General features: G+C 45.1%; 1 protein-coding gene across 12 annotated transcripts in view; it reads right to left on the reverse strand.

Annotated features, from left to right (window-relative positions):
* Positions 1–1,278: 1,278 nt before the first annotated feature.
* Positions 1,279–27,511, reverse strand: part of LOC115169433 (receptor-type tyrosine-protein phosphatase S) — a 106,351-nt gene continuing 80,118 nt past the window's right edge. For 4 of the 12 annotated variants that reach the window (XM_029725034.1, XM_029725031.1, XM_029725032.1 and 1 more), the window contains 18 exons: positions 24,880–24,974; positions 24,461–24,714; positions 24,272–24,359; positions 23,901–24,116; positions 23,470–23,627; positions 23,063–23,077; positions 22,672–22,784; positions 19,934–20,031; positions 19,525–19,660; positions 18,731–18,906; positions 17,918–18,037; positions 13,667–13,821; positions 13,214–13,499; positions 12,812–12,990; positions 12,243–12,585; positions 11,297–11,451; positions 5,487–5,622; positions 1,279–4,058 (listed from right to left, as the gene is read on the reverse strand). In XM_029725034.1, the coding sequence (XP_029580894.1) occupies positions 3,990–4,058; positions 5,487–5,622; positions 11,297–11,451; positions 12,243–12,585; positions 12,812–12,990; positions 13,214–13,499; positions 13,667–13,821; positions 17,918–18,037; positions 18,731–18,906; positions 19,525–19,660; positions 19,934–20,031; positions 22,672–22,784; positions 23,063–23,077; positions 23,470–23,627; positions 23,901–24,116; positions 24,272–24,359; positions 24,461–24,714; positions 24,880–24,974 (2,792 nt within the window). In that variant the 3' untranslated portion in view covers positions 1,279–3,989. The remainder of the gene's footprint in view (positions 4,059–5,486; positions 5,623–11,296; positions 11,452–12,242; positions 12,586–12,811; positions 12,991–13,213; positions 13,500–13,666; positions 13,822–17,917; positions 18,038–18,730; positions 18,907–19,524; positions 19,661–19,933; positions 20,032–22,671; positions 22,785–23,062; positions 23,078–23,469; positions 23,628–23,900; positions 24,117–24,271; positions 24,360–24,460; positions 24,715–24,879; positions 24,975–27,511) is intronic. The other 8 variants (XM_029725037.1, XM_029725036.1, XM_029725040.1 and 5 more) reach the window with 5 other exon arrangements.

Consider the following 27,511-nt stretch of genomic DNA (forward strand, 5'->3'; position numbering starts at 1 on the left):
CAGACAGATTGGGCAGCTGTGTAAGTTTATATGGCCCAGTGTACTGGGCTGTAACTCTATTCTTTTGGCGTCAGTGCGCCGAGGTGTAGTGTTACGCCCTCCCTCAGCGGGCCTCGTTGTGCGGGTCCGTCTGGGGTTGTGAGATACTGTGCAGGGACAGAGGGTTAGGGTTACTGGGCCGGTCACAGCAGAGATCTCCACAAGGAAATGTGACACCTCTGAATGATAGAGTTACATCCAATAGAACATTAGTTTAATGACAACGTGCTTCACTGTAAAAGGCTCGACCCCAATTGGTTTGCACGGCGGAAGCAATTTCGCTCACGTTTCGCTCACATTTAAACAGATCTTCTGCTGTATATAATATCATGCACGTTTGAGGGGAAAGATAGTCAAGCAGAGGTTAGGGAGGTATAAGGCGTACATTCGGAGCTGAGCAAAAAGTGCCATAGACTGTATCATCTAGGTGCATCTGAATGAGAGGTGATAGGATCTGCAGCACCTCACTGTGTGTGTGTGTGGGTGTGTGGGCGCCCTGCTATCACGGAAGTTTCCTGTAACTCAAACCCTACTATGCTCAGGGCACACCTTTCTTTGTGTCCTAATCACTGTATCACACTACACAATAGGGGAGAAGCTTGTGACAATCTCTGTAGTGCATGATGGTATTGCAACTGTGTTTTTAGAATTTAGATGACAAATAGACATTTTCCATCCATTACAACATTCTAAAGAAAACCATTTGGCTGGTCCAAATACAAAATACAAGGAAATGTTTCACAACCTGAATGTTGAGGGATCGCAGCTAGGAACATTTTCTGGTATAATGATAGATTAGATGGACTGTGACTGGTTAAAGGGGAGCCATGTTGGGGCGGCATGTAGCCTGCCTACATGTTGGGGCGGCAGGTAGCCTAGTGGTTAGAGTGTTGGGCCAGTAACCAGGAAGGTTGCTGGATTGAATCCCCGAGCTGACAAGATAAAAATCTGTCGTTCTGCCCCTGAACAAGGCAGTTAACCCACTGTCACTGTAAATAAGAATTTGTTCTTAACTGACTTGCCTACTAAAATAAATATAAATGTTCTTTCTAGATAGGTAGTTGGACACCACCTAGTGGAGAAAGATACACTTCACACCTTTCTTCTTGAAATGAATCTCATGACAAAGGCTTCCTCCCTTGCTTCTGCTGTGTTACATTCCTATACTTTTACCGTGCATCATTTGCAGCCAGTTGTAAGACAATCACAAACAATGACAGAGGAACCAAACGACTCATGCTGTATCTCCAATCATCCTGCTTTTAATACAAAGTCAACATACAATACTATCTACAACCAGGGTTTAAAGGAAATAACAGTTACCAGGTAACAGGATATATGTGGTGCCATAGAAACTGGCCCTTACTTGATGTCACATGTCTAGTCTGTGGGTCTTTCATTTCAGGTATATTTATATTTTAATAATTCTAATTTTAAGTCACGCCAGATAAACTTTTGGACCACACTTAAATTTCATATCCGGATAACTTCATTGTTCAATACTTTCCCCACCATTTGTCCCAAAATGTTATCATATACTCCTTCAATCTATAGTAGCGCACTATAATTGAACAGTGTAGCATAGACTTGAAACAACTACTGTACTTTCCTCGACCGATGAAACTCTCTATCTATGCCGCCGTATTGGCGATCGGATCGTACCACTTTAGCTATGATAATGGGGGCGGGGGGAGTCACTGAACTGAAACCAGGTCTGGCTCTAAGTATCTATCTATGAGGACATCAGTATCAAATAGCACTCTACACAGAGTGCTGCACACATTGTACTAAAGCAAATAAAAAAGACAATTAAAAAAACATTGACGATATCATACAGTAAAATTGGCTTGCCAAGTAAACAACATCTCATTGGTTATATTCGGTTATTTTCCCAAATAAAACTATAAATAAACAAATCAACCAAGAGTAAAAAAATTAAGTCTTAATAACAGTAACAAAATAGAATGATAATAAATATTTTAAAAATCATATCAAATAAATATTTGACAAAGTCAACAATAACAATAAGGCTATTTTTTTTAATAATAAATAATTATGCGTGTTGTACTGTATGTACGCCTTATGCTCAGGCCTACTGGACTATAAAGAACTCTATACGTCAGACGGTATGTACAGTTCAAGTTCATGTACGATAAACCATACTGTGCTCTACAATCACGACGTATCTGGGGAAGCAGATTATAGTACATCAAATCAATAAGAGAAGAGGACAACATCTCAAGGGCTGGTGGGGGATGTCGGAGTGGATTTGAGGGAAAGCATCGGGTTGTGTCGTTCGTTTTTTTTTTTTTTGTCTGCGCAGTAAGACTAGAGCAGAGAGAAACCGTAGAGAAGATGTAAAGAGCCACTGTGAGCCGAGGGAGGGACTGAGAGGAAGAGAGTGGGTTGAGTTTGAGTTCAAACCTCTTTCTTCTACTCTCAACCCGTTGGGATTTCCATTGTTTAACAAGCAAAACTCATTTCATCCAAAGCAACTCGCGGTTAACACACATATTCAGTACCGTATACGTAGCCCCAAGCAGGAATTTAACCCACAACCTTAATGCTGTCAGAACCAGGCTCCAGCCCACTGAGCCATCAGGACCATTCCAATGTATAGTGACAGAATTCAAATAGGTGTAAGCTACATCATGACACTCAATGCTTAGCTCAGGTACATGGGATACAACCTAAGCAGCAGAGAACCAACATGGTGAAACTTAAGGCAGACACTGAACCACAATGAATAGGATCCTTACAATTATTTCTGCAGAAGCTGGAAATTGACCCCCCAAAAAAGATCATTATTTGAAATTCTGTTCATTCATCGAAATGGTCCTCCAAGAAAAATCTAGACAATATTCAATTCATACATGGAATCTCCTGAAATGACTGGCTGGGATTGAAATGGAATTGCCTAAACTGTGTTTAACCTTTACTGTCATTAGGTTATGAAATATGATGTCAGCAATAGCAAGTAAGCATGGATAACTAAACATATTGATCCCCACTTGGAGTAGGGTGAAGTTGCCCCCAGACACTGATCATGGTCAGTTTAGCTTTTTCACCCAAATGGTTTAGGTTACAATTTAAGGATGGTAAACTGATTCAAGATCTGTGAGTTTACTGCTCATATATTGTAAGCTGGATGTACAGATAGTAGGGCACCATTCCTCCTCATCAGAGGTCAAAGTACATTTTCCATCTGCCCAGGAACAGCGTGGTTTCTCTTGGCACTGTGGGTAGGAGAGTCTGGCGTCCAATCACATACATGCAGCTCAAACCGTCCCTCTAGTCCTACTTTGATGTCTAGGACTAGGTTCAGTCCTCTGTCTAAAACTGTGCTCAGGTTAAGCCAGGACTAGCTCTGGCAGCAACAGACACCAGAATGCAAAACGACAGACACATGAAAACGTTCACCTTTGCACTTTCACCCCTCATACACTTAACCCATAGATAGAAAGATAATAACATAAAAACCCATTTAGGGTGCAGCAAATATCCAGGCTTTTTGTGTCCTTGTATTTTTTACACATACATATCATAACTCCTGTTTCTGAAGCAGTTTTGTTTTTCACTGGTTTCGTTTTTGAAATAGCTGACCACAACACACACAGGTATTATAAGTCCTCCACATTTTGAACACTGAGGTAAGAAGAATAAGCAGGATTACACATGTAATAGTCTGTCTCCGACTCCCAACACACCCTTTCCAGGTCTTTCCTGAGAGCGCAGGTTTTCTTTGACATTCATCTAGTTGTTGTTGTTGTTTTGTTTGTTGCTGATGTTCTTGTATAATTACTCCTTGTTAGTAGTGTCGTCCCTCAGGTGGGATTTAAGGTTCATTGTTTTGTCGTTTTCCAGCCTGCTTCTCTCGTTGGTTGTTCCTTGTTTCTCTGTGGACCTCTATCTGAGCAGAAGGAAGGAGGGATGACAGTTCCTCTCCTCTCTTAGGTTGCATAGTGGTCAAAACTCCCCAGGTACTCCAGGGCAGCCTGGTAGGAGAACTGGTACTCATCCTGAACAAGAAGAAAGAATATAGACAGATTTTTGTCTAGTGCAGTATATTAATAACTGACATGGACATGTGTAGTCTGCTATCTCTATGAATGAATGGGAAAAAAACCATCTAGCAATATCTGTCCATTTCTCAACAAACCATTTTATAATTGGAGAGGTCATCGGTGTGTCTGTGAAGCCTATCTCCGTCTGCACAGTGGCAGAGCGTTTTGTCTGTGAAGCCTACCTCCGTCTGCACCATGGCAGGGCGTTGTGTCTGTGAAGCCTACCTCTGTCTATCATGGAAGGGCGTTGTGTTTGAGAACCCTACCTCCGTCTGCACAGTGGCAGAGCGTTTTGTCTGTGAAGCCTACCTCCGTCTGCACAGTGGCAGAGCGTTGTGTCTGTGAAGCCTACCTCCGTCTGCACCATAACAGGGCGTTGTGTCTGTTAAGCCTATCTCCGTCTGCACCATAGCAGGGCGTTGTGTCTGTTAAGCCTACGTCCGTCTGCACCATAGCAGGGCGTTGTGTCTGTTAAGCCTACCTCCGTCTGCACCATAGCAGGGCGTTGTGTCTGTTAAGCCTATGTCCGTCTGCACCATAGCAGGGCGTTGTGTCTGTGAAGCCTACCTCCGTCTGCACCATGGCAGGGCGTTGTGTCTGTGAAGCCTACCTCCGTCTGCACCATGGCAGGGCGTTGTGTCTGTGAAGCCTACCTCCGTCTGCACCATAGCAGGGGGTTGTGTCTGTGAAGCCTACCTCCGTCTGCACCATAGCAGGGGGTTGTGTCTGTGAAGCCTACCTCCGTCTGCACCATGGCAGGGCGTTGTGTCTGTTAAGCCTACCTCCGTCTGCACCATAGCAGGGCGTTGTGTCTGTAAAGCCTACCTCCGTCTGCACCATGGCAGGGGGTTGTGTCTGTGAAGTCTACTTCCGTCTGCACCATGGCAGGGGGTTGTGTCTGTGAAGCCTTTTCCGTCTGCACCATAGCAGGGCGTTGTGTCTGTGAAGCCTACCTCCGTCTGCACCATAGCAGGGTGTTGTGTCTGTGAAGTCTACCTCCGTCTGCACCATGGCAGGGCGTTGTGTCTGTTAAGCCTACCTCCGTCTGCACCATAGCAGGGCGTTGTGTCTGTGAAGCCCAGGTCCGTCTGCACCATAGCAGGGCGTTGTGTCTGTGAAGCCTACCTCCGTCTGCACCATGGCAGGGCGTTGTGTCTGTGAAGCCTACCTCCGTCTGCACCATAGCAGGGCGTTGTGTCTGTAAAGCCTACCTCCGTCTGCACCATAGCAGGGCGTTGTGTCTGTAAAGCCTATCTCCGTCTGCACCATGGCAGGGCGTTGTGTCTGTAAAGCCTACCTCCGTCTGCACCATGGCAGGGCGTTGCGTCTGTAAAGTCTACCTCCGTCTGCACCATGGCAGGGCGTTGTGTCTGTAAAGCCTACCTCCGTCTGCACCATGGCAGGGCGTTGTGTCCTCAGCATTTTGACTGTCTGGAAGATGTCCACAGCTCCCTCGTAACGCATCCTCTCCAGAACAATGCTCAGAGTGATGAAGACTCCAGTTCGCCCTACACCCGCACTGCACACACACACGGGTCAAACAAATACCAGCTCTGACCTTAACAATATGACGGCCAGACTAATATTTTGTATTTTATTTCACCTTTATTTAACCAGGTAGGCCAGTTGAGAACAAGTTCTCATTTACAACTGCGACCTGGCCAAGATAAAGCAAAGCAGTGCGACAAAACCAACAACACAGAGTTACACATAAACAAACGTACAGTCAATAACACAATAGAAAGATCTATGTACACTGTGTGCAAATGTAGAAGATTAGGGAGGTAAGGCAATAAATAGGCCATAGACAAAACGAATGGCACTGTGATAGACTACATCCAGTTTGCAGAGTAGAGTGTTGGAGGCTATTTTGTAAATGACATCGCCGAAGTCAAGGTTCGATAGGATAGTCAGTTTTACGAGGGTATGTTTGGCAGTATGAGTGAAGGAGGCTTTGTTACAAAATAGGAAGTTGATTCTAGATTTAATTTTGGATTGGAGATGCTTAATGTGAGTCTGGAAGGAGAGTTTACAGTCTAACCAGACACCTAGGTATTTGTAGTTGTCCACATATTCTAAGTCAGAACCATCCAGAGTAGTGATGCTAGTCGGGTGGGCGGGTGCGGGCAGCAATGAGTTGAAGAGCATGCATTTAGTTTTACTTGTATTTAAAAGCACTTGGAGGCCACAGAAGGAGTGTTGTATGGCATTGAAGCTCGTTTGGAGGTTTGTTAACACAGTGTCCAAAGAAGGGCCAGATGTTTACAGAATGGTGTCGTCTGCGTAGAGGTGGATCAGAGAATCACCCGCAGCAAGAGCAACATCATTGATATATACAGAGAGAAGCGTCGGCCCGAGAATTGAACCCTGTGACACCCCCATAGAGACCGCCAGATGTCTGGACAACAGGCCCTCCGATTTGACACACTGAACTCTATCTGAGAAGTAGTTCATGAACCAGGTGAGGCAGTCATTTGAGAAACCAAAGCTATTGAGTCTGCCGATAAGAATGCGGTTACTGACAGAGTCGAAAGCCTTGGCCAGGTCGATGAAGACGGCTGCACAGTACTGTATTTTATCGATGGTGGTTATGATATCGTTTAGGACCTTGAGCGTGGCTGAGGTGCACCCATGACCAGCTCGGAAACCAGATTGCATAGTGGAGAAGGTTCGGTGGGATTCTAAATGGTCGGTGATCTGTTTGTTAACTTGGCTTTCGAAGATTTTAGAAAGGCGAGGCAGGATAGATATACAGTTGAAGTCGGAAGTTTACATACACTTAGGTTGGTGTCATTAAAACTAGTTTTTCAACCACTCTACAAATGTCTTGTTAACAAACTATAGTTTTGACAAGTCGGTTATGACATCTACTTTGTGCATGACAGAAGTCAATTTTTTCAACAATTGTTTACAGACAGATTATTTCACTTATAATTCACTGTATCACAATTCCAGTGGGTCAGAAGTTTACATACACTAAGTTGACTGTGCCTTTAAACAGATTGGAAAATTCCAGAAAATTATGTCATGGCTTTAGAAGCTTCTGATAGGCTAATTGACATCATTTGAGTCAATTGGAGGTGTACCTGTGGATGCATTTCAAGGCCTACCTTCAAACTCTGTGCCTCTCTGCTTAACATCATGGGAAAATCAAAAGAAATCAGCCAAGACCTCAGAAAAACAATTGTAGACCTCCGCAAGTCTGGTTCATCCCTGGGAGCAATTTCCAAACACCTGAAGGTACCACGTTCACCTGTACAAACAATGGTACGCAAGTTTAAACACCATGGGACCACGCAACTGTCATACCGCTCAGGAAGGAGACACGTTCTGTCTCCTAGAGATGAACGTAATTGGTGCGAAAAGGGCAAATCAATCCCAGAACAACAGCAAAGGACCTTGTGAAGATGCTGGAGGAAACAGGTACAAAAGTGTCTATATCCACTGTAAAACAAGTCCTATATTGACATATCCTGAAAGGTCGCCCAGCAAGGAAGAAGCCACTGCTCCAAAACCGGCATAAAAAGCCAGACTACGGTTTGCAATTGCACATGGGGACAAAGATCATACTTTTTGGAGAAATGTCCTCTGGTCTGATGAAACAAAAATATAACTGTTATGTTTGGAGGATAAAGGGGGAGGCTTGCAAGCCTTAGAACACCATCCCAACCGTGAAGCACAAGGGTGGCAGCATCATGTTGTGGGGGTGCTTTGCTGCAGGAGGGACTGGTGCACTTCACAAAATAGATGGCATAATGAGGATGGAAAATTATCTGTATATATTGAAGCAACATCTCAAGACATCAGTCAGGAAGTCAAAGCTTGGTTGCAAATGGGTCTTCCAAATGGACAGTGACCCCAAGCATACTTCCAAAGTTGTGGCAAAATGGTTTAAGGACGACAAAGTCAAGGTATTGGAGTGGCCATCGCAAAGCCCTGACCTCAACCCTCTAGAAAAAATGTGGGAATAGCTCAAAAAGTGTGTGTGAGCATGGAGGCCTACTAACCTGACTCTGTTACGCCAGCTCTGTCAGGAGGAATGGGCCAAAATTCACCCAACTTACTGTGGGAAGCTTGTGGAAGGCTACCCAAAACGTTTGACCCAAGTTAAACAATTTCAAGGCAATGCTACCAAATACTAATTGAGTGTATGTAAACCTCTGACCCACATGGAATGTGATGAAAGAAATAAAAGCTGAAATAAATCATTCTCTCTACTATTATTCTGACATTTCACATAAAGTTGTGATCCTAACTGACCTAAGACAGGGAATTTGTACTTGGATTAAATGTCAGGAATTGTGAAAAACTGAGTTCAAATGTATTTGGCTAAGGTGTATGTAAACTTCCGACTTCAACTGTAGGTCTATAACAGTTTGGGTTTAGAGTGTCTCCCCCTTTGAAGAGGGGGATGACCACGGCTGCTTTCCAATCTTTGTGGATCTCAGACAATACGAAAGAGAGGATGAACAGGCTAGTAATAAGGGTTGCAACAATTTTGGCTGATAATTTTAGAAAGAGAGGGTCTAGATTGTCTAGACAAGCTGATTTGTAGGGATCCAGATTTTGCAGCTCTTTCATCAGAACATCAGCTGCCTGGATATGGGTGAAGGAGAAGTGCAGGGGGGGGGGCTTGGGCAAGTTGCTGCAGGGGGTGCAGAGCTGTTGGCTGGGGTAGGGGTAGCCAGGTGGACAGCATGGCCAGCCGTAGATAAAATGCTTATAGAAATGATCGATAATCGTAGATTTATCGGTGTTAACAGTGTTTCCTAGCCTCAGTGCAGTGGGCAGCTGGGAGGAGGTGCTCTTATTCTCCATGGACTTTGCAGTGTCCCGAAACTTTTTGGAATTACTGCTACAGGATGGAAATTTCTGTTTGAAAAAGCTAGCCTTAGCTTTCCTAACTGACTGAGTATATTGGTTCCTGACTTCCCTGAAAAGTTGCATATCGCGGTGGCTATTCGATGCTAATGCAGAACGCCACAGGATGTTTTTGTGCTTGTCAAGGGCAGTCAAGTCTGGGGTGAACCAAGGGCTATATCTGCTCTTAGTTTTACATTTTTTGAATGGGGCAAGCTTGTTTAAGATGGTGAGGAAAGCCCTTTTAAAGAGCAACCAGGCATCCTTTACCGACGGGATGAGTTCAATATCCTTCCAGGATACCCGGGCCAGGTCGATTAAAAAGGCCTGCTCGCTGAAGTGTTTTAGGGAGTGTTTGACAGTGATGAGGGGTGGTCGTTTGACCGCGGACCCATCACGCACTCAGGCAATGAGGCAGTGGTCTCTGAGATCCTGGTTGAAGACAGCAGAGGTGTATTTAGAGGGCAAGTTGGTCAAGATGATATCTAAGAGGGTGCCCATGGTTACGGATTTAGGGTTGTACCTGGTAGGTTCCTTGATAATTTGTGTGAGATTGAGGGCATTTAGCTTAGATTGTAGGATGGCCGGGGTGTAAAGCATATCCCAGTTTAGGTCACCTAACAGTACAAACTCTGAAGATAGATGGGGGGCGATCAATTCACATATGGTGTCCAGGGCGCAGCTGGGGGCTAAGGGGGGTCTATAACAAGCGGCAACAGTGAGAGACTTGTTTCAGGAAAGGTGGATTTTTAAAAGTAGAAGCTGAAATTGTTTGGGCACAGACCTGGATAGTATGACAGAACTCTGCAGGCTATCTCTGCAGTAGATCATAACTCCGCCCCCTTTGGCAGTTCTATCTTGTGGGAACATTTTGTAGTTGGGGATGGAAATTTCTGAATTTTTGGTGGCCTTCCTAAGCCAGGATTCAGACACGGCTAGGACATCAGGGTTGGCGGAGTGTGCTAAAGCAGTGAATAAGACAAGCTTAAGGAGGAGGCTTCTGATGTTAACTTGCATGAAACCAAGGCTTTTACGGTTACAAGAGTCAACAAATGAGAGCACCTGGGGAATAGGTGTGGTGCTGGGGGCTGCAGGGCCTGGGTTAACCTCTACATCACCAGAGGAACAGAGAGAGTAAAAGGAGCAGATTTCTGAGCGTGGAATAATAGATTCAAGGCATAATGTACAGACAAGGGTATGGTAGGATGTGAGTACAGTGGAGGTAAACCTAGGCATTGAGTGACAATGAGAGGTTTTGTCTCTACAGGCACCAGTTAAGCCAGGTGTGGTCACTGCATGTGTGGGGGGTGGGACAAAAGGGCTATCTAAGGCATGTTGGGCAGGGCTGGGAGCTCTACAGTGAAATAAGACAATAATAACTAACCAAAATAGCAGAAGACAAGGCATATTGACATTAGAGAGAGGCATGTGTAGCCAGGTGATCATAGGGTCCAATGAGCAGCAACAGGTGAGTCAGGGAGCCGTTCAGTAGTCGCTACTATGCCAGGTGAGTTGGAGACACCGCAATTCAGACAGCTAGCGGGCCAGGGCTAGCAGATGGGCCTTCGGCGATGTCGCAATGGAAGAGCCTGTTGAAACCACCTCGGACGATTACGTCGGCAGACCAGTCGTGATGGATCGGCAGGGCTCTGTGTCGGCAAAAAAGGGTCCTGGCCAATTGGCAAAAGAGGTATTTTAGCCCAATAATTAGCTGGTAGACCTCCTCGGCTAGCTGGAAGATGGGCCTAGCTCGAGGCTAGCTCAAGACTAACTGGTGCTTGCTTTGGGACAGAGGCGTTAGCCAGCAGTAGCCACTCGAATGCAGCTAGCTAGCTGCGATGATCCGGTGTAATGGACCAGGGCTTGTGGCAGGAATCCGGTGATGAGGTAGAGAAAAAGCTGTCCGATATGCTCTGGGTTGATATCGCGCTGGGCAGACTGGCAGGTATTGACCAAGATGAAGCTGGCTGGTTTTCCAGTTAATGGTGAAGACCACTAGCAGTGGCTAACTGACTACTAGCTACTGGCTAGTTAGTTGGCTAGCTTCTGATGGGGGTGCCGATTCTAAAGTATAAAAATAGCAGATCCATACAACATTGGGTGAGGCGGGTTGCAGGAAAGTATATTCAGTTCGTAGATGGAAAGTAGATTAAAATATATACGAAATATACAAAAAAAATGAGGAAAACGACTATGTACAAGACAGGACAAGAGAAATACACGTCCGACTGCTACGCCATCTTGGAAAACCTTTATACAGCAGTAATGGGGAATAAGAGATGTGTGAAGTCTATAAGGGTAATGCATTGTTAATCAAAACCTATAGCTATTACCTGCAGTGGACACTGATTGGACCGTCCTGACCAAACTGCTCCTTTGTTTTGTGCACCTGGCCAATGAAGTCGATGAAGCCCTCTCCAGATTTCGGAACTCCCTGCTCTGGCCAATCAGTGAACTGGAACTGACGAACTGTCCGCGATTGGCCATCCTGATGGGAGAGTGGAAGGAAGAAGAAGTGACATACACCCTTGCTTCCTCCTTATTGTTACCGGTAAACACTGCTCTGTACGTGATTGGAAAAGTGAAAGCAAGATTTCCCTCCTACTGCTTTTACCAATCAAACTATTCTACTATCTATTCAGACAGAGTTATGTTTTCTAGTAAGGTTGCAGGTCTGGTTCTGGTTCCTGACCACCTACCCTCCTCATCTTCTCTCCGTCTGATCTATGTGTGTATAAATCCTGTCTGCCTGGCTCTGGAGCCTGTCTGTCTGTAGCCAATTACATATTTTCTCTGCTCAGACAACCTGACTCCACAGAGATCAATACAACATCTGTTAATGGGCCGTCTTGACAGACTTATCAACGGCTAACACACACACACACACACACACACACACACACACACACACACACACACACACACACACACACACACACACACACACACACACACACACACACACACACACACACAGTCCCCTGATAGATGGAGGACAAGGGGGAGAGGTGACTGATTACAATATAAAATACCCTACAAAAGGGATAAGTAATTCGCAGTTACATTTACAACACACACAAGCATGAATAGTCACGTGTCATTGACCTTGACTTGCCTGAGGAGTATAGACAGTATTGTGGAAATGTTGCACACACAAAAACACACTCACACACTAAGACTCTCTCTCACACACACACACACACACACACACACACACACACACACACACACACACACACACACACACACTCACACACACACACACACACACACACTCACCCTTGCGTCAGTGACTTTGAACTCTCTGAGGATGTACTGGGGCATGTTGTATTCAGCCATGGGATCCACTACAAAGTACTGGTATCTGGCTGAACGCTCCGCAGGCCAGTACTGATGGCACTTCTCCTGTAGAGACACACACAGGAACAGAGATGGCACGTGTGTGGTGTGTGTGAGTAGGTGGGTGCTTGCATGAATGTGTGTGCGTAACCTTACCCGTCCCATCTCTCTCAGTTTAGTGAGCATGACAACGATGGTAGAGTTGTGTTCCCACAGCATTCTCCAGAAGTCTTCTGTGGTCTCAGCCAGTGGACCCTGGGTGGCGATGTATCCTCTCTGCTGCCTATAACCACACGGACACAATCCTTAATTAATAAACCATAAAGATAAAACTAGCAGTTTAACATAGCTTATCAGACCTGGTCCAAGTCAAGATGGTGGACAGTTTGTGGCACAGATTCTAACTTCCTAGGGTTTTATATCTATGCAAAAGCAATTTAATAATGGAACATTGTCTTGAATTGGGATGTCCATTCTACTATTTCTATTTCTAAATGGTTCAGACGTACCTGTATCCATCGATGTAGCTGGCGTTGATATAGTCTGAGCCCTCCAGGCCTCTGATTGGCTGCAGACAGACACGGGTGGTCTCGTAGGGCATGATGTTGACCAGGCGGTTCTTGAACTTATTACACGGCAGGTTGGCACTGACGAACCTAGACGTGTGGGCTTTTGTGTTGGCCAGACGCTGAAGGAAAGAGAGGAAAATAGAGAAGGAGAGACACAGAGAGGATTGCTTTTTGAAGCATTGTACTACACCAAAACAAATTTGAATTCCAAATTCCCAAGTGTTTCTGATTGTGAACCTATTTCTGACTGGCATATCTCCGTATTTGAACTATATTTCTACATGTCTCTATTCCATCCACTATATTTCTATGCTACAGTATCCACTGTGTTTACATGTTCACCTTGAACTCCAGCTCCATGCCGGTGACGTGCTCTCCATTCTCCACCTGGCCCAGCTTCTGCATGTAGGAGAACAGGCTCCTGGCTGCCACCTCCGTGTTCCCACAAGCCACTGCTTCCAGCAGCGCCTCGTGGATGAAGCCGTACTGGTCCTCCGTCTGCACCATGTAGTTCCGCTGTGACCTCATTAGGGTCACGTGACCGTAGACGTCGGCCGTGCGCTCGTGTCTGATTCTCTCCAGCATGGCGTCGATCACGATGAAGCAGCCGGTGCGGCCCACCCCCGCACTGAGAGAGAGATAGAGGGGGGGGGGGGGGTCTGAGCGATCAGTGGTCATTCGTCAGGACAGCCTGTCATGTATGGGTGACTGGATCCAGGGTGTGTGTGTGCGTGCGTGCCGCAGGTGTGTGGTATATGTGTGTGTGGGTATATGTGTGCTTGTGTGTCCTCGTACCTGCAGTGTGCGATGACAGGACCTGCGTCAGGGGGGTTGCAGGCTTTAACCCTGCGTAGGAAGGCAAGGAACGGGGTGGGGTACTCTGGTACTCCGTGGTCCGGCCAGGCAGTGAACTGGAACTGACGCACCTCCCTCCGTTCACTACAACCACTCTGAGAGAACAGAGAGAAGAGCATTAATAGTACCATCACCATTACTACAGGACGAGACACAGCAGTAGGGAGAGAGGAGTACTTTCAGAAACCAAACAAAAGAATCTGTGTTCTCCCCATGTACTTGATAATTATTATTCTTCCAAACATTACATAACATATGAATTGACATACAGTGTATCCTTCCCCTTTTCTACATTTTGTGACGTTTCAGCCTTATTCTAAATGGATGAAATACATGTTTTCACTCATCAATCTACATAAAATACCCCATAATGACAAAGAGAAAACATGTTTTTAGAATTTTTTGCACATTAAATACAGAAAAACAGATAAACCTTATTTACATACATTTGAAGTCGGAAGTTTACATACACCTTAGCCAAATACATTTAAACTCAGTTTTTCACAATTCCTGACATTTCATCCTTGTGAAAATTCCCTGTCTTAGGTCAGTTAGGATCACCACTTTATTTTAATATCAGAATAATAGTAGAGAGAATGATTTATTTCAGCTTTTATTTCTTTCATCACATTCCCAGTGGGTCAGAAGTTTACATACACTCAATTAGTATTTGGTAGCATTGCCTTTGAATTGTTTAACTTGGGTCAAATGTTTTGGGTAGCCTTCCACAAGCTTCCCATAATAGGTTGGGTAAATTTTGGCCCATTCCTCCTGACAGAGCTGGAGTAACTGAGTCAGGTTAGTAGGCCTCCTTGCTCGCACACAATTTTTCAGCTCTGCCCACAAATTTTCTATAGGACTGAGGTCAGGGCTTTGCGATGGCCACTCCAATACCTTGACTTTGTTGTCCTTAAGCCATTGTCCCACAACTTTGGAATTATGCTTGGGGTTATTGTCCATTTGGAAGACCCATTTGCAACCAAGAATTAACTTCCTGACTAATGTCTTGAGATGTTGCTTCAATATATCCACATAATTTTCCATCCTCATTATGCCATCTATTTTGTGAAGTGCACCAGTCCCTCCTGCAGCAAAGCACCCCCACAACATGGTGCTGCTACCCCTGTGCTTCACGGTTGGGATGGTGTTCTTCGGCTTGCAAGCCTCCCCCTTTTTCCTCCAAACATAACGATGGTCATTATGGCCAAACAGTTCTATTTTTGTTTCATCAGACCAGAGGACATTTCTCCAAAAAGTATGATCTTTGTCCCCATGTGCCAAACCGTGGTCTGCTTTTTTATGGTGGATTTGGAACAGTGTCTTCTTCCTTACTGAGCGGCCATTCAGGTTATGTCGATATAGGACTCGTTTTACTGTGGATATAGATACTTTTGGAACTGTTTCCTCCAGCATCTTCACAAGGTCCTTTACTGTTGTTCTGAGATTGATTTGCACTTTTCGCACCAAAGTATGTTCATCTCTAGGAGACAGAACGTGTCTCCTTCCTGAGCGGTATGACGGCTGCGTGGTCCCATGGTGTTTATACTTGCGTACTATTGTTTGTACAGATGAACGTGGTACCTTCAGGCGTTTGGAAATTACTCCCAAGGATGAACCAGACATGTGGAGGTCTACAATTTTTTTCTGAGGTCTTGTCTGATTTCTTTTGATTTTCCCATGATGTCAAGCAAAAAGGCATTGAGTTTGAAGGTAGGCCTTGAAATACATCCACAGGTACACCTCCAATTGACTCAAATGATGTAAATTAGCCTATCAGAAGCTTTTAAAGCCATGACATCGTTTTCTGGAATTTTCCAAGCTGTTTAAAGGCACAGTCAACTCAGTGTATGTAAACTTCTGACCCACTGGAATTGTGATACAGTGAATTATAAGTGAAATAATCTGTCTGTAAACAGTTGTTGGAAAAATGACTTGTGTCATGCACAAAGTGGATGTCCTAACCAACTTGCGAAAACTATAGTTTGTTAACAAGACATTTGTGGAGTGGTTGAAAAAAGAGTTTTAATGACTCCAACCTAAATGTATGTAAACTTCCGACTTCAACTGTAAGTATTCAGACCCTTTGCTATGTGCCTCGAAATTGAGCTCAAGTGCATCCTGTTTCCATTGATCATCCTTGAGATGTTTCTACAACTTGATTGGAGTCCACCTGTGGTAAATTGAATTGAAGATCCCGAAGAACAGTGGCCTCCACATTATTCTTAAATGGAAGAAGTTTGGAACCACCAAGACTCTTCCTAGAGCTGGCCGCACGGCCAAACTGAGCAATCGGGGGAGAAGGGCCTTGGACAGGGAGGTGACCAAGAACACAATGGTCACTCTGACAGAGCTCCAGAGTTCCTTTGTGGAGATAAGAGAACCTTCCTAGAAGGACAACCATCTCTGAGGCACTTCACCAATCAGGCCTTTAATGTAGAGTGGCCAGACGGATGCCACTCCTCAGTAAAACGCACATGACAGCCCGCTTGGAGTTTCCCAAAAGGCACCTAAAGCACTCTCAGACCATGAGTAACAAGATTGTCTGGTCTGATGAAACCAAGATTAAACTCTTTTGCCTGAATGCCAAGCATCACATTTGGAAGAAACCTGGCACCATGCCTACGGTGAAGCATGGTGGTGGCAGCATCATGCTGTGGGGATGTTTTTCAGGGGCAGGAACTGGGAGACTAGTCAAGATCGAGGGAAAGATAAATGGAGCAAAGTACAGAGAGATCCTTGATGAAAACCTGCTCCAGAGCACTCAGGACCTCAGACTGGGGCGAAGGTTCACCTTCCAACAGGACAACGACCCTAAGCACACAGCCAAGACAACGCAGGAGTGGCTTCGGGACAAGTCTCTGAATGTCCTTGAGTGGCCCAGCCAGAGTCCGGACTTGAACCCGATCAAACATCTCTGGAGAGACCTGAAAATAGTTGTGTAGTAATGCTCCCCATCCAACCTGACAGAGCTTGAGAGGATCTGCAGAGAAGAATGGGAGAAACTCCCCAAATACAGTTGTGCCAAGCTTGTAGCGTCATACCCAAGAAGACTCGAGGCTGTAATCGCTGCCAAAGGTGCTTCAACAAATTACTGAGTAAAGGGTCTGAATACTTATGTAATATGATATATCAGTTTTTTGCTTTGTCATTATGGGGTATTTTGAGTAGATTGATGAGGGAAAAAAACGATTAAATTCATTTTAGAATAAGACAGTAACGTAAAAAGAAAAAAGGAAAAAGTCAAGGGGTCTGAATACTTTCCCGAATGCACTGTATGCACTCTATATTCATGACTGATATATTAAAAATGTACCTCAAAGCACTTAAAAGTCAGCTGGCCTAGTTTCTGTGTGTTTTGAGACACTGCCTGGTAGGGCTCTAGTTCCTAGATTAGTACAATATTCAGGAAGTAGTGTGAGTCTAACAGTGATAATCTCTCTGTAACAGTGCATCATGACAGGTTCAGGCTGAATTGCTGACTGGATAGAACTAATGCTCCATTAACTACAGTGTAATCACCTTCCCCTTTGCTCTCTGCTGTTTTCTCACAGGGTGACAGTCGAGATTTGAATTCAAATCCCTTCAAATTGTTTCTGGTTCATTAGCTGGCTGAGAGTGTAGAAGTGTCATGGGGCATGACAGTAAATTAATCAAGAGCAAATGGCGATGGATTTAACAGAAGAATAGAAAGGGGGGAGTGGGAGAAGATAAAAGAGAACAGGGGAGGTGAGGTGGAGTTTGTGTGTGTGTGTGTGTGTGTGTGTGTGTGTGTGTGTGTGTGTGTGTGTGTGTGTGTGTGTGTGCGTGTGTGTGTGCGTGTGTGTGTGTGTGTGTGTGTGTGTGTGTGTGTGTGTGTGTGTGTGTGTGTGTGTGTGTGTTAACCACACACCCATGAGGACAAAGGCTATGTTAAGCTTAGGGGTTAATTTTCAGGTTAGGGTTACAATTAGGGTTAGGGTAAGAATTAGGGTAAGGGTTAGGGGTTAGTGGTTAGGTTTAGGGTTTGGTTAAGGTTAGGGGTATGGTAAGGGTTAGTGTTATGTTTAGGGTTAGGGGTTAGGGAAAATCGGATTTGAATATAAATAAATTCTACGTCCCACAAAGATAGAAGAACATAACATGGGTGTGTGTGTGTGTGTGCGTGCATGAGTGCCTGTGCACGTACGTGCATGCATGTGTGTGTGTACTGACCTTGTGCAGGGAGAAGGTGCGCACGCAGAAGGTGGCCAGTTCCATAGTGTCCAGTAGGGTGACCTGGGTCATCCCATAGGTCTCTGAACCACGAGTCGGCCAGTACTGGTCACACTTTACCTACAGAAGGAAAAAAAACTTTCATCAGCATCATTGTTATCAAAATCATCCCTGTCAGTAATCTCATCAGCAGCAGCAGAAGCTCATCTTCATCATCGTCTTCAATGTCGACGTTATCATCATCGTCATTTTCATAAAAAAACATCTTCTGATAATCAAAAGAGACTAATCCATTAGCCTAATTGTCTTGACCTACTTAGATATCTAAATATGGCTTTGATGCTAAGATGACTGTCAGTGCCTTTCAATGGATGGCAGCAGATTACAGCTGATGACAGTACCCTATCATCTTCAGCGGATGACTCATGACTGTGACCTAAAAAGTGCCCTATAGTGGATGATAGCCTTCCAGTAGCCTTCAGTGACTTACAGTATTGGATGACACTGAGTAGATGACAGTGCCCTACAGTGGATGACAGAAACCTTCTGACCTACAGCGGTGAATGACAGTGGATGACATGAGTGACATGACTGCACATTACAATGAATGACAGAGCCCTAGTCCCATTCAAAGTGGCTGAGTGTTGCCCTACAGTACACTCTTTGAAAAGAAGGTGCTACCTGGTACCAAAAAGTGTTCTCCTATGGGGACAAACAAAGAACCCTTATTCTCTAAGTGAGTGGATGAGTGTTGCCCTACAGTAGATAATAACGATGAGTGGATGAGTGTTGCCCTGTCCTTCCCCTTCTCACCCGTGACTTCTCCTCCAGGCGAGTCATCATGACCACGGAGGCTGCTCTCTGTTCCCACACCATCCTCCAGAAGTCCCCGAACGTCTCAGCCAGCGGGCCCTGTGTGGCAATGTAGGCATTCTGCTTCCTGTAGCCATCAATGTAGTTAGCATTGATGTAGTCACTACCCAGGATACCTGAATATGGAGAGGGAGAAGGAGGAAGAGAGGAGAGTTGTTGAGATTTCTATTCACTTCAATTTCTATTCCTTTAAGTCAAGGACTAGGCTTTTTCTGGGTCTGTCCATGTATCTGGGTCTGTTCGTATCTGGGAACAGATGTCGATTTATCAATCACATGTCGATTTATCAATCAGATTTTTATCTATCAAACAATATCAGACACGTTATTCATAATTTACAATGATTTCATGTCTTACGAGTGAGGCCAACATCTCGAAAGCGGTACACTGTACCCAGAGGCGTCATGCCCATAGGGGGCACAGGGGCACGTGCCCCCTCAGATGAGTCCCGTATTATTTTTTTTACATCTATTTTTTTATTATAATTTTATAATTTTTGGGTTACATTTTCTGTTTTTGTTTCTCTGTAATACTACTAGCCACCTAGCAAATTTATGAAGTTGGCTTTAGCTAGCCCAGATAGGTTCCCAATCGTCTACGCTCATAACTAGCTACCAAGAAGTCATTTCAGACTATCAATCAAGTTAGAGTAGCTAGCTTATCTAAATATCTTGCTGGCATGCCTGCTGGCAAGGTTGGCAGAATTTAGAAAAGCAAGCAATTACTAAATGTACCTGGACTTGAACCCTCTATTGGAGCGAGGACGACGCGAGTGTGATCGTAGGCGATGACGTTAGCATAGCGGTTCTTGGGCTTGTTCACCTCCAGGTTGGAGTGCTCCCAGGTAAACTGCTGACCTGGGTCAATGGACTGGAGAGACCAGGAAACAGAGATGAAGAGTTACAGGATTTCCACATCAGTTGCAATTTTTTCTCCTAATTTATAGTTGATAGCACCTAAAATCTAATCGAGAGCACCCATTAAGTAGAATTTATGATGAAGATCAAGGAGTATAGGATAGGATACCATCTTAGTTTGCAAGGGGCAATTGGTACACTTTGAGGAATAACCCTATCCCTAGGTACTGTATAGCATTATATGTAAGAGTGATGTTCATCCGTTCCTCCATGCTGCATCTCTCACCTCGTACTCCTGAGACAGACGCAGGTTGTCGTTGGCCTTGAGCAGCTCTGTGTGTTCAGCCAGCTCTGTGATGGGGATGGGAGGGTGGCTCATCATACCTACAGGACAGGGACAAGGGTTAAAAGTAGAAGGTCAGACGTCAAGGGTCATTATAAGGGCTCTCTGTGTGGCTAGGCGGGTTTCGAACCCAGTTTGTCAGTGCGACTCAAGACTGAGTTAAGCTCAATCCTGCATAGGCATAAGCCTTGGAAGTTTACACAAGACTCAGGGGCAGACTCTGTGATTTGGAGGCCCCAAGCAGAGGCCAGTCTAAAGCCCCCACCCCCTTTTATAGTAAATACATGTAATTTAACTGTAAAAATATATGCCCTTTCAATGTGCCATGAACACAACCAGTCATGATGTTTTCATCTGATTATTAAAAACAATCACTTCAAAAAGTAGGTTACCTTCGCACATTCATCCAAACAGTGCACTGTGCACCCGCCAACTTCCTTGAATTAGCAAGTGGCTGAAACTATTTCACCAGAGAAAGCATCCGAGCTAGCGAAACAGCACCCCTCTGTCTTACTATATGTAGCACATTTATCTAATGCTGTCTGGCCAAAAAGAGTATGACATGCCATAATACATGGGCTACACATACATGTCCTCTACCTCGATGACGATGGCAGTATTTTCAGCAGCACCTGTCTTTTTACTAAAGAAATGCTAATGCATCCCCCTAGAGGGGCTGGGTTTCTACTAAGCTAACATATGGAATTGTTTTAACATCATCATACCAAGGATCATTTAACTATTTGATTTAGAATATTAGGACCCCTGTAGGTATAAAAATATATATATAAAATAATTATTGGATGAAACATTGAATTTGGCCTTACTGCCATTAGCCCATAGAAACACATTGAAAAACTGATTCATAGATGGAAAAACAGAGTCAGAAATGTAATAAAAATAAAGTATGTTTTGAAGTTTCTGTCCTATATCTGAGAGATAAAAAAAGCAAAAAATAAAAGAATACAAATAAAATTACCATGGAATTACCGGTATACCTTTTACATGGAAATGCCCTATTCACTTCACATACATTTTTTGGCCCAGTACCATGTTACCTTCAGATGACGGTTGTAGAGCAAAACAAAGACACCATCGTGTTCGTGAGAGTCTCATCTTTCCATAGAGGGTTCATATTAGTGTGTAGCCCAAACCGTACAGATGTTTTTGTGAGAAGATCAATTTCTGGCCACCTTCCACCGCGGATGCTGATATCTCTATCTTAAACGGAAAGATTTTGATGGGGATTTTTATTATTTTTTATTATGATGCCTCAAAAAAAGGAAGCCCCTTGGTTATGTGAGGCCTGAGGCAGTTGCCTCTTCTGCATAATGGTAAGTCTACCAGTGACAAGACTGTATAGAGTACACCTACACACACCACTCTGTCGTTGCACAAGATTAATTACGGGTTCTTTGTTAGATGGCAAAATACAATTACAGAGTAAAAAAAAAAACGCATATTACACGAATAGCACAATGGAGAATCAATATTAATCCACTTAAAAGATACAAAGTCTGCGATTCGGTTGGTTTGGAAATGTTTTCCTTTGATATGGAAATTACTTTTCTGAGCGATTAGGAGCACAAGCGATGACTCAGAGAAAACAAACAAAAAAAAAGACAGAGTGTTAATTAGGCCGAACGGCACCCTTAGTATCTCCACAAACACAGTGGGTGGTAATGGTGTGGAGGTCGAGTGTTAGCCCCCATGTAACGCAAAACACTGTCAGATGTAGGGGAGAGTGCAATACAATATAATTCAATATCATCATGCACCATGAGCAGTGTTGCAAAATATTGTAATTGTAAGAAAACAATCTGTTAAAGCAAATATCAAACGGATAAACACATTGAACAACACCTGTGTGGCATGAACAATGTTAATATTGCCACAAATAACCTAATTATACAATATACTGTATATTTGACACAATAACATCCTCCTCATTCTCATCTAAGTTCCTTCTGTGAGGGGGAAGCAGTTTCTTGTAATACAGAGGGTAAACAGGAAGTGGCGGAGGCGTAGCCGGGGGATTTAACACCAGAGCAGCTGGAGGTGGGACTCACAGAGGGTGTGGAGGCGGAGTGGGTCTGCCTTGTCTGGCCACGCTAGGAAAAGCGGAAGATCTGCAACATGCTTTCTAGACAGAAATATAATTCTATTAGCTAAAAGTAACTATAACTCTCACCTTTCATCTTTTCAAAAACAAATAGGTCATGTAAGTGTTTTTCAGTTCTGACAGTGGTGACACCTCTGTCCTCTCTGGCATGGCTATCTAGCGCCTGCCAGGTGGGACTGTGGGCGGTCGGGCAGACACCGAGACGGTTACAGTGTTTGGGCAGAGTGCCGTGCCGCCCGTTGCACAGGTATGACTCACGGACGATGACTCATCTTAACTGTACTAACCTGGAGGACAGCCATTTTGATCTCAGAAGGAAATGAAACCCTGGCGGAAGCTTCAGAGGGTTATAAAACCTGACCCTGTGTGGTGTGTTTTCTGTGGTAACTTTCTACACTTGAAATTCACTTTGTTCTTTATTGCAGTTCCTCCCACCATATAAATTCAGCAACTTTTCTTTCTTTTATCAAGAACAATGTGCTATCGAACAATGTGTGTGTGTGTGTGTGTGTGTGTGTGTGTGCGTGGGTGCATGCGTTTGTCTGTGCACAATGCATACCAGGGGTCTGGAAGTTGATGCGTCTCATCTCGACGGGGTCTGTGGGGTGATGGGCCATCATCTCAGCGTTACCCAGAAGGCTCTTGGTGCCTGGCTCAGAGTCCTTCCTCTTACTGCTCAGGGACCAAGGAGACGGAACACACCAGAACACGCATCAGACGAGAGACACACCAGAGAGAGTAGAGACGTTAGAGGTCATGATTGACTAACAGTATTCACCACAATATATTGGTTCAATGAACACAAGTTTTAAACACTTTAGACTGCATTACTTCTATAAATTGCTGCACTGCCCGTTAGGCATTTGAATTGACACTGTATCATTTGTCCTTAGAGATCAAAATATGTCACTAACACAATAAACCAACTACTTAGTACGGCCGACACTCACCTGTCTGGCTTGCTGCTTCCGAAACAGGAGCGAGCGAGGGAGTGAATAATGAAAAGAGGAATATGATACATTTGTATTCAAAAGCTTGATGGCTGGGTAACTAAGGATGACACATCTCTTTGGCTGGGTCAGTCTAGCTGCCCTTACAATCCTGTCCCTTGTTTCTATGCCTGTTAATATGCCAGTATACTGTGTAAGCTGAAACAGACACATTTCAATGGCTGTCATGGGATAGAACCATACCGTATGTGTTAGCTAGGTATAGCCTGTTAGAATGTTAGCGACAAATAGCATATTATCGTGTTCGCTGGTTATAGCAAAGCATGCAAGCTGATTTGAGTGTGTTAAACTTGTTCGATATACAACCCCTGTGTAAGTTCAGTGGTCCCTCCCCGGGTCTCACTCACTTCTTGTAGAGCAGGATGGCGATGACGATGCAGATGATGAAGACCACGGCCAGGACGGGTCCCACCACCCAGATCAGACCGTCCCCCGCGTCCAGGGGCTGGGGGTCTGAGTCGGGGGCTATCACTGGGTCTGTGTAGGGGCTGGCCCCGTACATCTTCTACAATACACAAACAGAGCACATTGAGGAATACATATCGCACTAGGGGAAATGAACATTATTGCCTTTTCATTCTCCATTTGTCGAGTGATATACTGTATATTTCATTGTCTTAACAGTGTTGTTCATGGCCATGCCAAAGTAGCTTGTCTTTCGAGAATGAGGGAGAAGACGTGACTATGTGAGAGAGGTACACACTGTCCACCAATACATATATGCAATCACACAAAAACAATCAAACCCCCAAAAAATCAGAATTGGATTTTCCCGTACCCCTGTGGTGCCGTTGAGTTCCGCCAGGATGAAGAACACGTACTCTTGTCCCGGTTCTAGAGCGCGGTTCTCAAAGCCTCCGTAGTCCAGCTGGTCCCCCAAAGTGAAGAAGGCTGGCAGGGTATCAGGGGTGAAGCGGGCAGTGATGTAGGCTCGACGCAGGTCAACCTGTTTTTGCTGTCTAGAGTCCCTCTGTCTTTGACTGATGTCCAACAACTGGGAAGGAGAGGAAGAGAAAGAGAGACGGATGTTATTGATACGTTTTTTTTTATTAATGTAAACATTAAGAAACCAAATCTAAAAGAGCAAAGGTTTTCAGAGAGAGGACCAGCCGTGTGATGTGTTCCCAAATGGGTTGCCGTAGCGCTCACCTCCTCCAGGTCCATCTCGTCTGGGTTCTTGAGATGCCTGATGACCCCCCTCGCCCTCCTCAGGGGAACTACCACCACATACACGTTCCTAGAGGAGACACAGCCAGCACCCAGCACATCAGAAAATATCAGCGCAAATTCGAAACGCCATTAAAATCAGTAGAAATCCTTCCTCTAGGTAGGCCTTACTTGACAGGGCTGCGGTTCTCCAGTGAAGGCAGAATGATGGTGATGGTGGTCTCCGTGTCCCGGGTGTGGTCTATCTCCGGACGACGGATGCCGATTAGTGGAGACGTCTTGGCTAGGATGCGGTGCCTCAGCCGGCCCATGTTGCCCTCGGGGGAGGTGATCTTGAAGTCATAGTCAGTATCGGGCTGCAGGTTGGGGATCACTGCTTTCCTCAGCCTGGCATCCACCTCCATCTTCTGATGATTATACTCCACCTGGGAGGAATAGGATAGGGGTATTTTACAGCTAAGATCATGCTGTACATACGTTATATACACACGCAGCGACATACACACACATGCACGCACAATTGTGTTTACGCACACATACACACACACAGATGTTTATGCATGCACGCACATGCACACGCGCACGCTCACAGTAAAGTGGTATGGGTAGGGGCTGTCGGGGAACTCCCAGGTTAGCAGAACACTCGTCTTGGTCGCCAGGTTCACTGAGAAGTTCCTCGGGACATCTGATTGGAAGATGGAGAACAGACAAATGATCAGTTGAGGTGTAGACCGCCCTATTCACATGTCTCTACGGTCCTTAACCCTTTGTGGAGAGGCTACCAACCCATTCTAGTAGGTTCTATAACAAAGGATACCAATTCCTAAAATAAGATGAAGAAGGACATGACAGTGATGTCACACAGCTCAACATTCTTTAGGAAGTACGTATGTGGGCACTGGGTACCAAATAAGAGTGAATAGAATTGAAGAATAGAAGAGATAGGAACCGTTGGCGCCTGTGTGCACTGTACTTCCTCTTTACTATGACATCATCTGCCTAATCCTACTTTATCTCATTCTAGCTTAATTCGCTCTGGTAGATTTCCCGGAACAGAACACACAGAATTTGTAACTTCGAAATAACTATCTTCTCAAAGGGTTATGGGGTTGCTGTGAAGGGAATGAGGGGAGGTTAGACATACAGAATTCTCCTGTAAGATACATACAGACACAGTCAAGGCAGGGTCATCTAGACTGCCCTGTGCCAATCAACCTCTCCACTCCTCCGTTTCCACCCTGTAGACCTGTGAGTGGGTGTCTGTGTGAGTGATGGGGCAGAAGCATGTCTTTAGACTGATCTGAATTCAAGTTGGTGGGAACGATAGATGAAGGTTTGGAGGAGGAGGAGGTGAAGAGGTGGATTGATTGATTGATCAGAATGAAGAGTGGAGTTTGAGAAACAGAACTGAAGAATGTGTGTGTTTAGTGTTTAGTGGTTTAGTGCCTGCTGGGAGTGTTAGGGTTAAAAAACACACCGACGACATGTCAACAAAGGTTGGAATAGGTTCAGTCAATCCAAAAGGAGGTGCTGGATTGACTGATGTAAAAGCTTACCTTTAGATACCAACCATGTGTCTAAACTAAAGCCTCGTTCAGCGAATGAGCCAAGACTCAACACTTACCTCACAGTTCACAACCTACCCGGCTTTTCTACTGACTTTTACCTGTGGGTGTGTGAGAGTGTTCTCCATACATTCATTCCTGTGGCATTCAGTCCATTTTCCTTGGAGGTGAGGGGTAGGTGAGGGAGGAGGTGGTGGGTGTGGGTGGAGGAGACTGGGATTTTCCAGTGGACTTTGTAGTTTTCAACCACTCTGTGGATGAAAGTCACTCCTTAGAACTGGCCCAGAGTCAGCTTTGCATTTTGGACCTTGATATTCAAGGTTCAGATTAAAGCAGACAAATATGACTCTAGACCAGTGCTTAGAGTGAATAGGGAGGTTTCTCCTGAGCCCTGTGCACAGGCCCCAGGCCAGCCCTACCTGTCTCAAAAGCCAGTGTGCGATACAGCAGCGGGGGACTGAAGGGGCCGGGACCTACGCTGGTGTGAGCACACATCTGCACCTCGTACCCAGTGCTGTGGTTCAGGCCCAGGATGGTGTAGCTGGACTCACTGGCTGGGAGCGTGATCTGGCGAGGGGGGCTGAGAGGGTCAATGCCCATAGGGTCAAGACCCCCCTCTTCCCGGTAAGCTACTGTGTATTCAGTGATCACGCCGTTTCGCTCGCTTGGCACAGGGGGTAGCCAGGAGAACTGGAGTGAACAGCAGGTGGCATTAACGGATTCCAAGATTTGGGGGTACCCCCTGGGTGGGTACTCGGGCATCTCGAGTTCCTTCCACGACTCATCTCCATAACCCGACCGGCTTTTGGCAGAAAGAGTAACGACATAGGTCAAACCTGGAATTACGTCTGTGAGAGTGTAAGTTCGCTCCCTGGCCGAAAACTCCACCATAGTGTCCAGAGTGGCATTCTTCAGCCCAAACTGTAGCTGGTAACCCTGGATCTGAATTTCAGACCCTTTGGCCCCTGGACCTGAGTCTGACCCCCTTGAAGGGGGCCCCCATCTCACCACCACAGAGGACTCAGATCCCGGGCGCACTGACAGGGAGGGGGCACCAGGCACTGCAGACAAGAGCAGGAAGGAGAGGCACAAACATGTCAGTTATGCATTGTTCATTTAATACATGAATATACTGTATAATATGTGTAATATGCCATTGTAGCCTGGGTGTATTGTGTGTGTATTATGGGTGTGTGCATTTTTAAATGATCTTATCCTTTTTTGAGTGTGTGTGTGATGCTCACCAATCCCCAGTGTCTGCACCACCCTGGCTTTACTGTGTGTTCCGTCCCCTTTAGTGGTGTAAGCCGCCACAGACACAGAGTAAGAGGTCTCTGGCTTAAGACCCCCCACAATCATCTCCTACATGGTAACACACACAAACACACACACACACACACACACACACACACACACACACACACACACACACACACACACTTATTTTTCAGCTAAACCTCTATAAAACCTCTCTCTCTCTTCTTCCCTCCCCTCTCCGTTCCTGCCTACCCCTTCCTTTCTCGTCCTATCTCCACTAAAACATCAATAAGCATGAACTTACTCTGCCCTATTACTTTCACATAGAGACATGTTACAAACTGGCTGTCTCTCAGATAGAAGCCATCTCCTAATGAGGGTTTCATAACTTCCTTATGCA

The sequence above is a fragment of the Salmo trutta genome, chromosome 31, assembly GCF_901001165.1.
Source record: "Salmo trutta chromosome 31, fSalTru1.1, whole genome shotgun sequence".
In the NCBI taxonomy this organism is placed as follows: Eukaryota; Metazoa; Chordata; class Actinopteri; order Salmoniformes; family Salmonidae; genus Salmo; species Salmo trutta.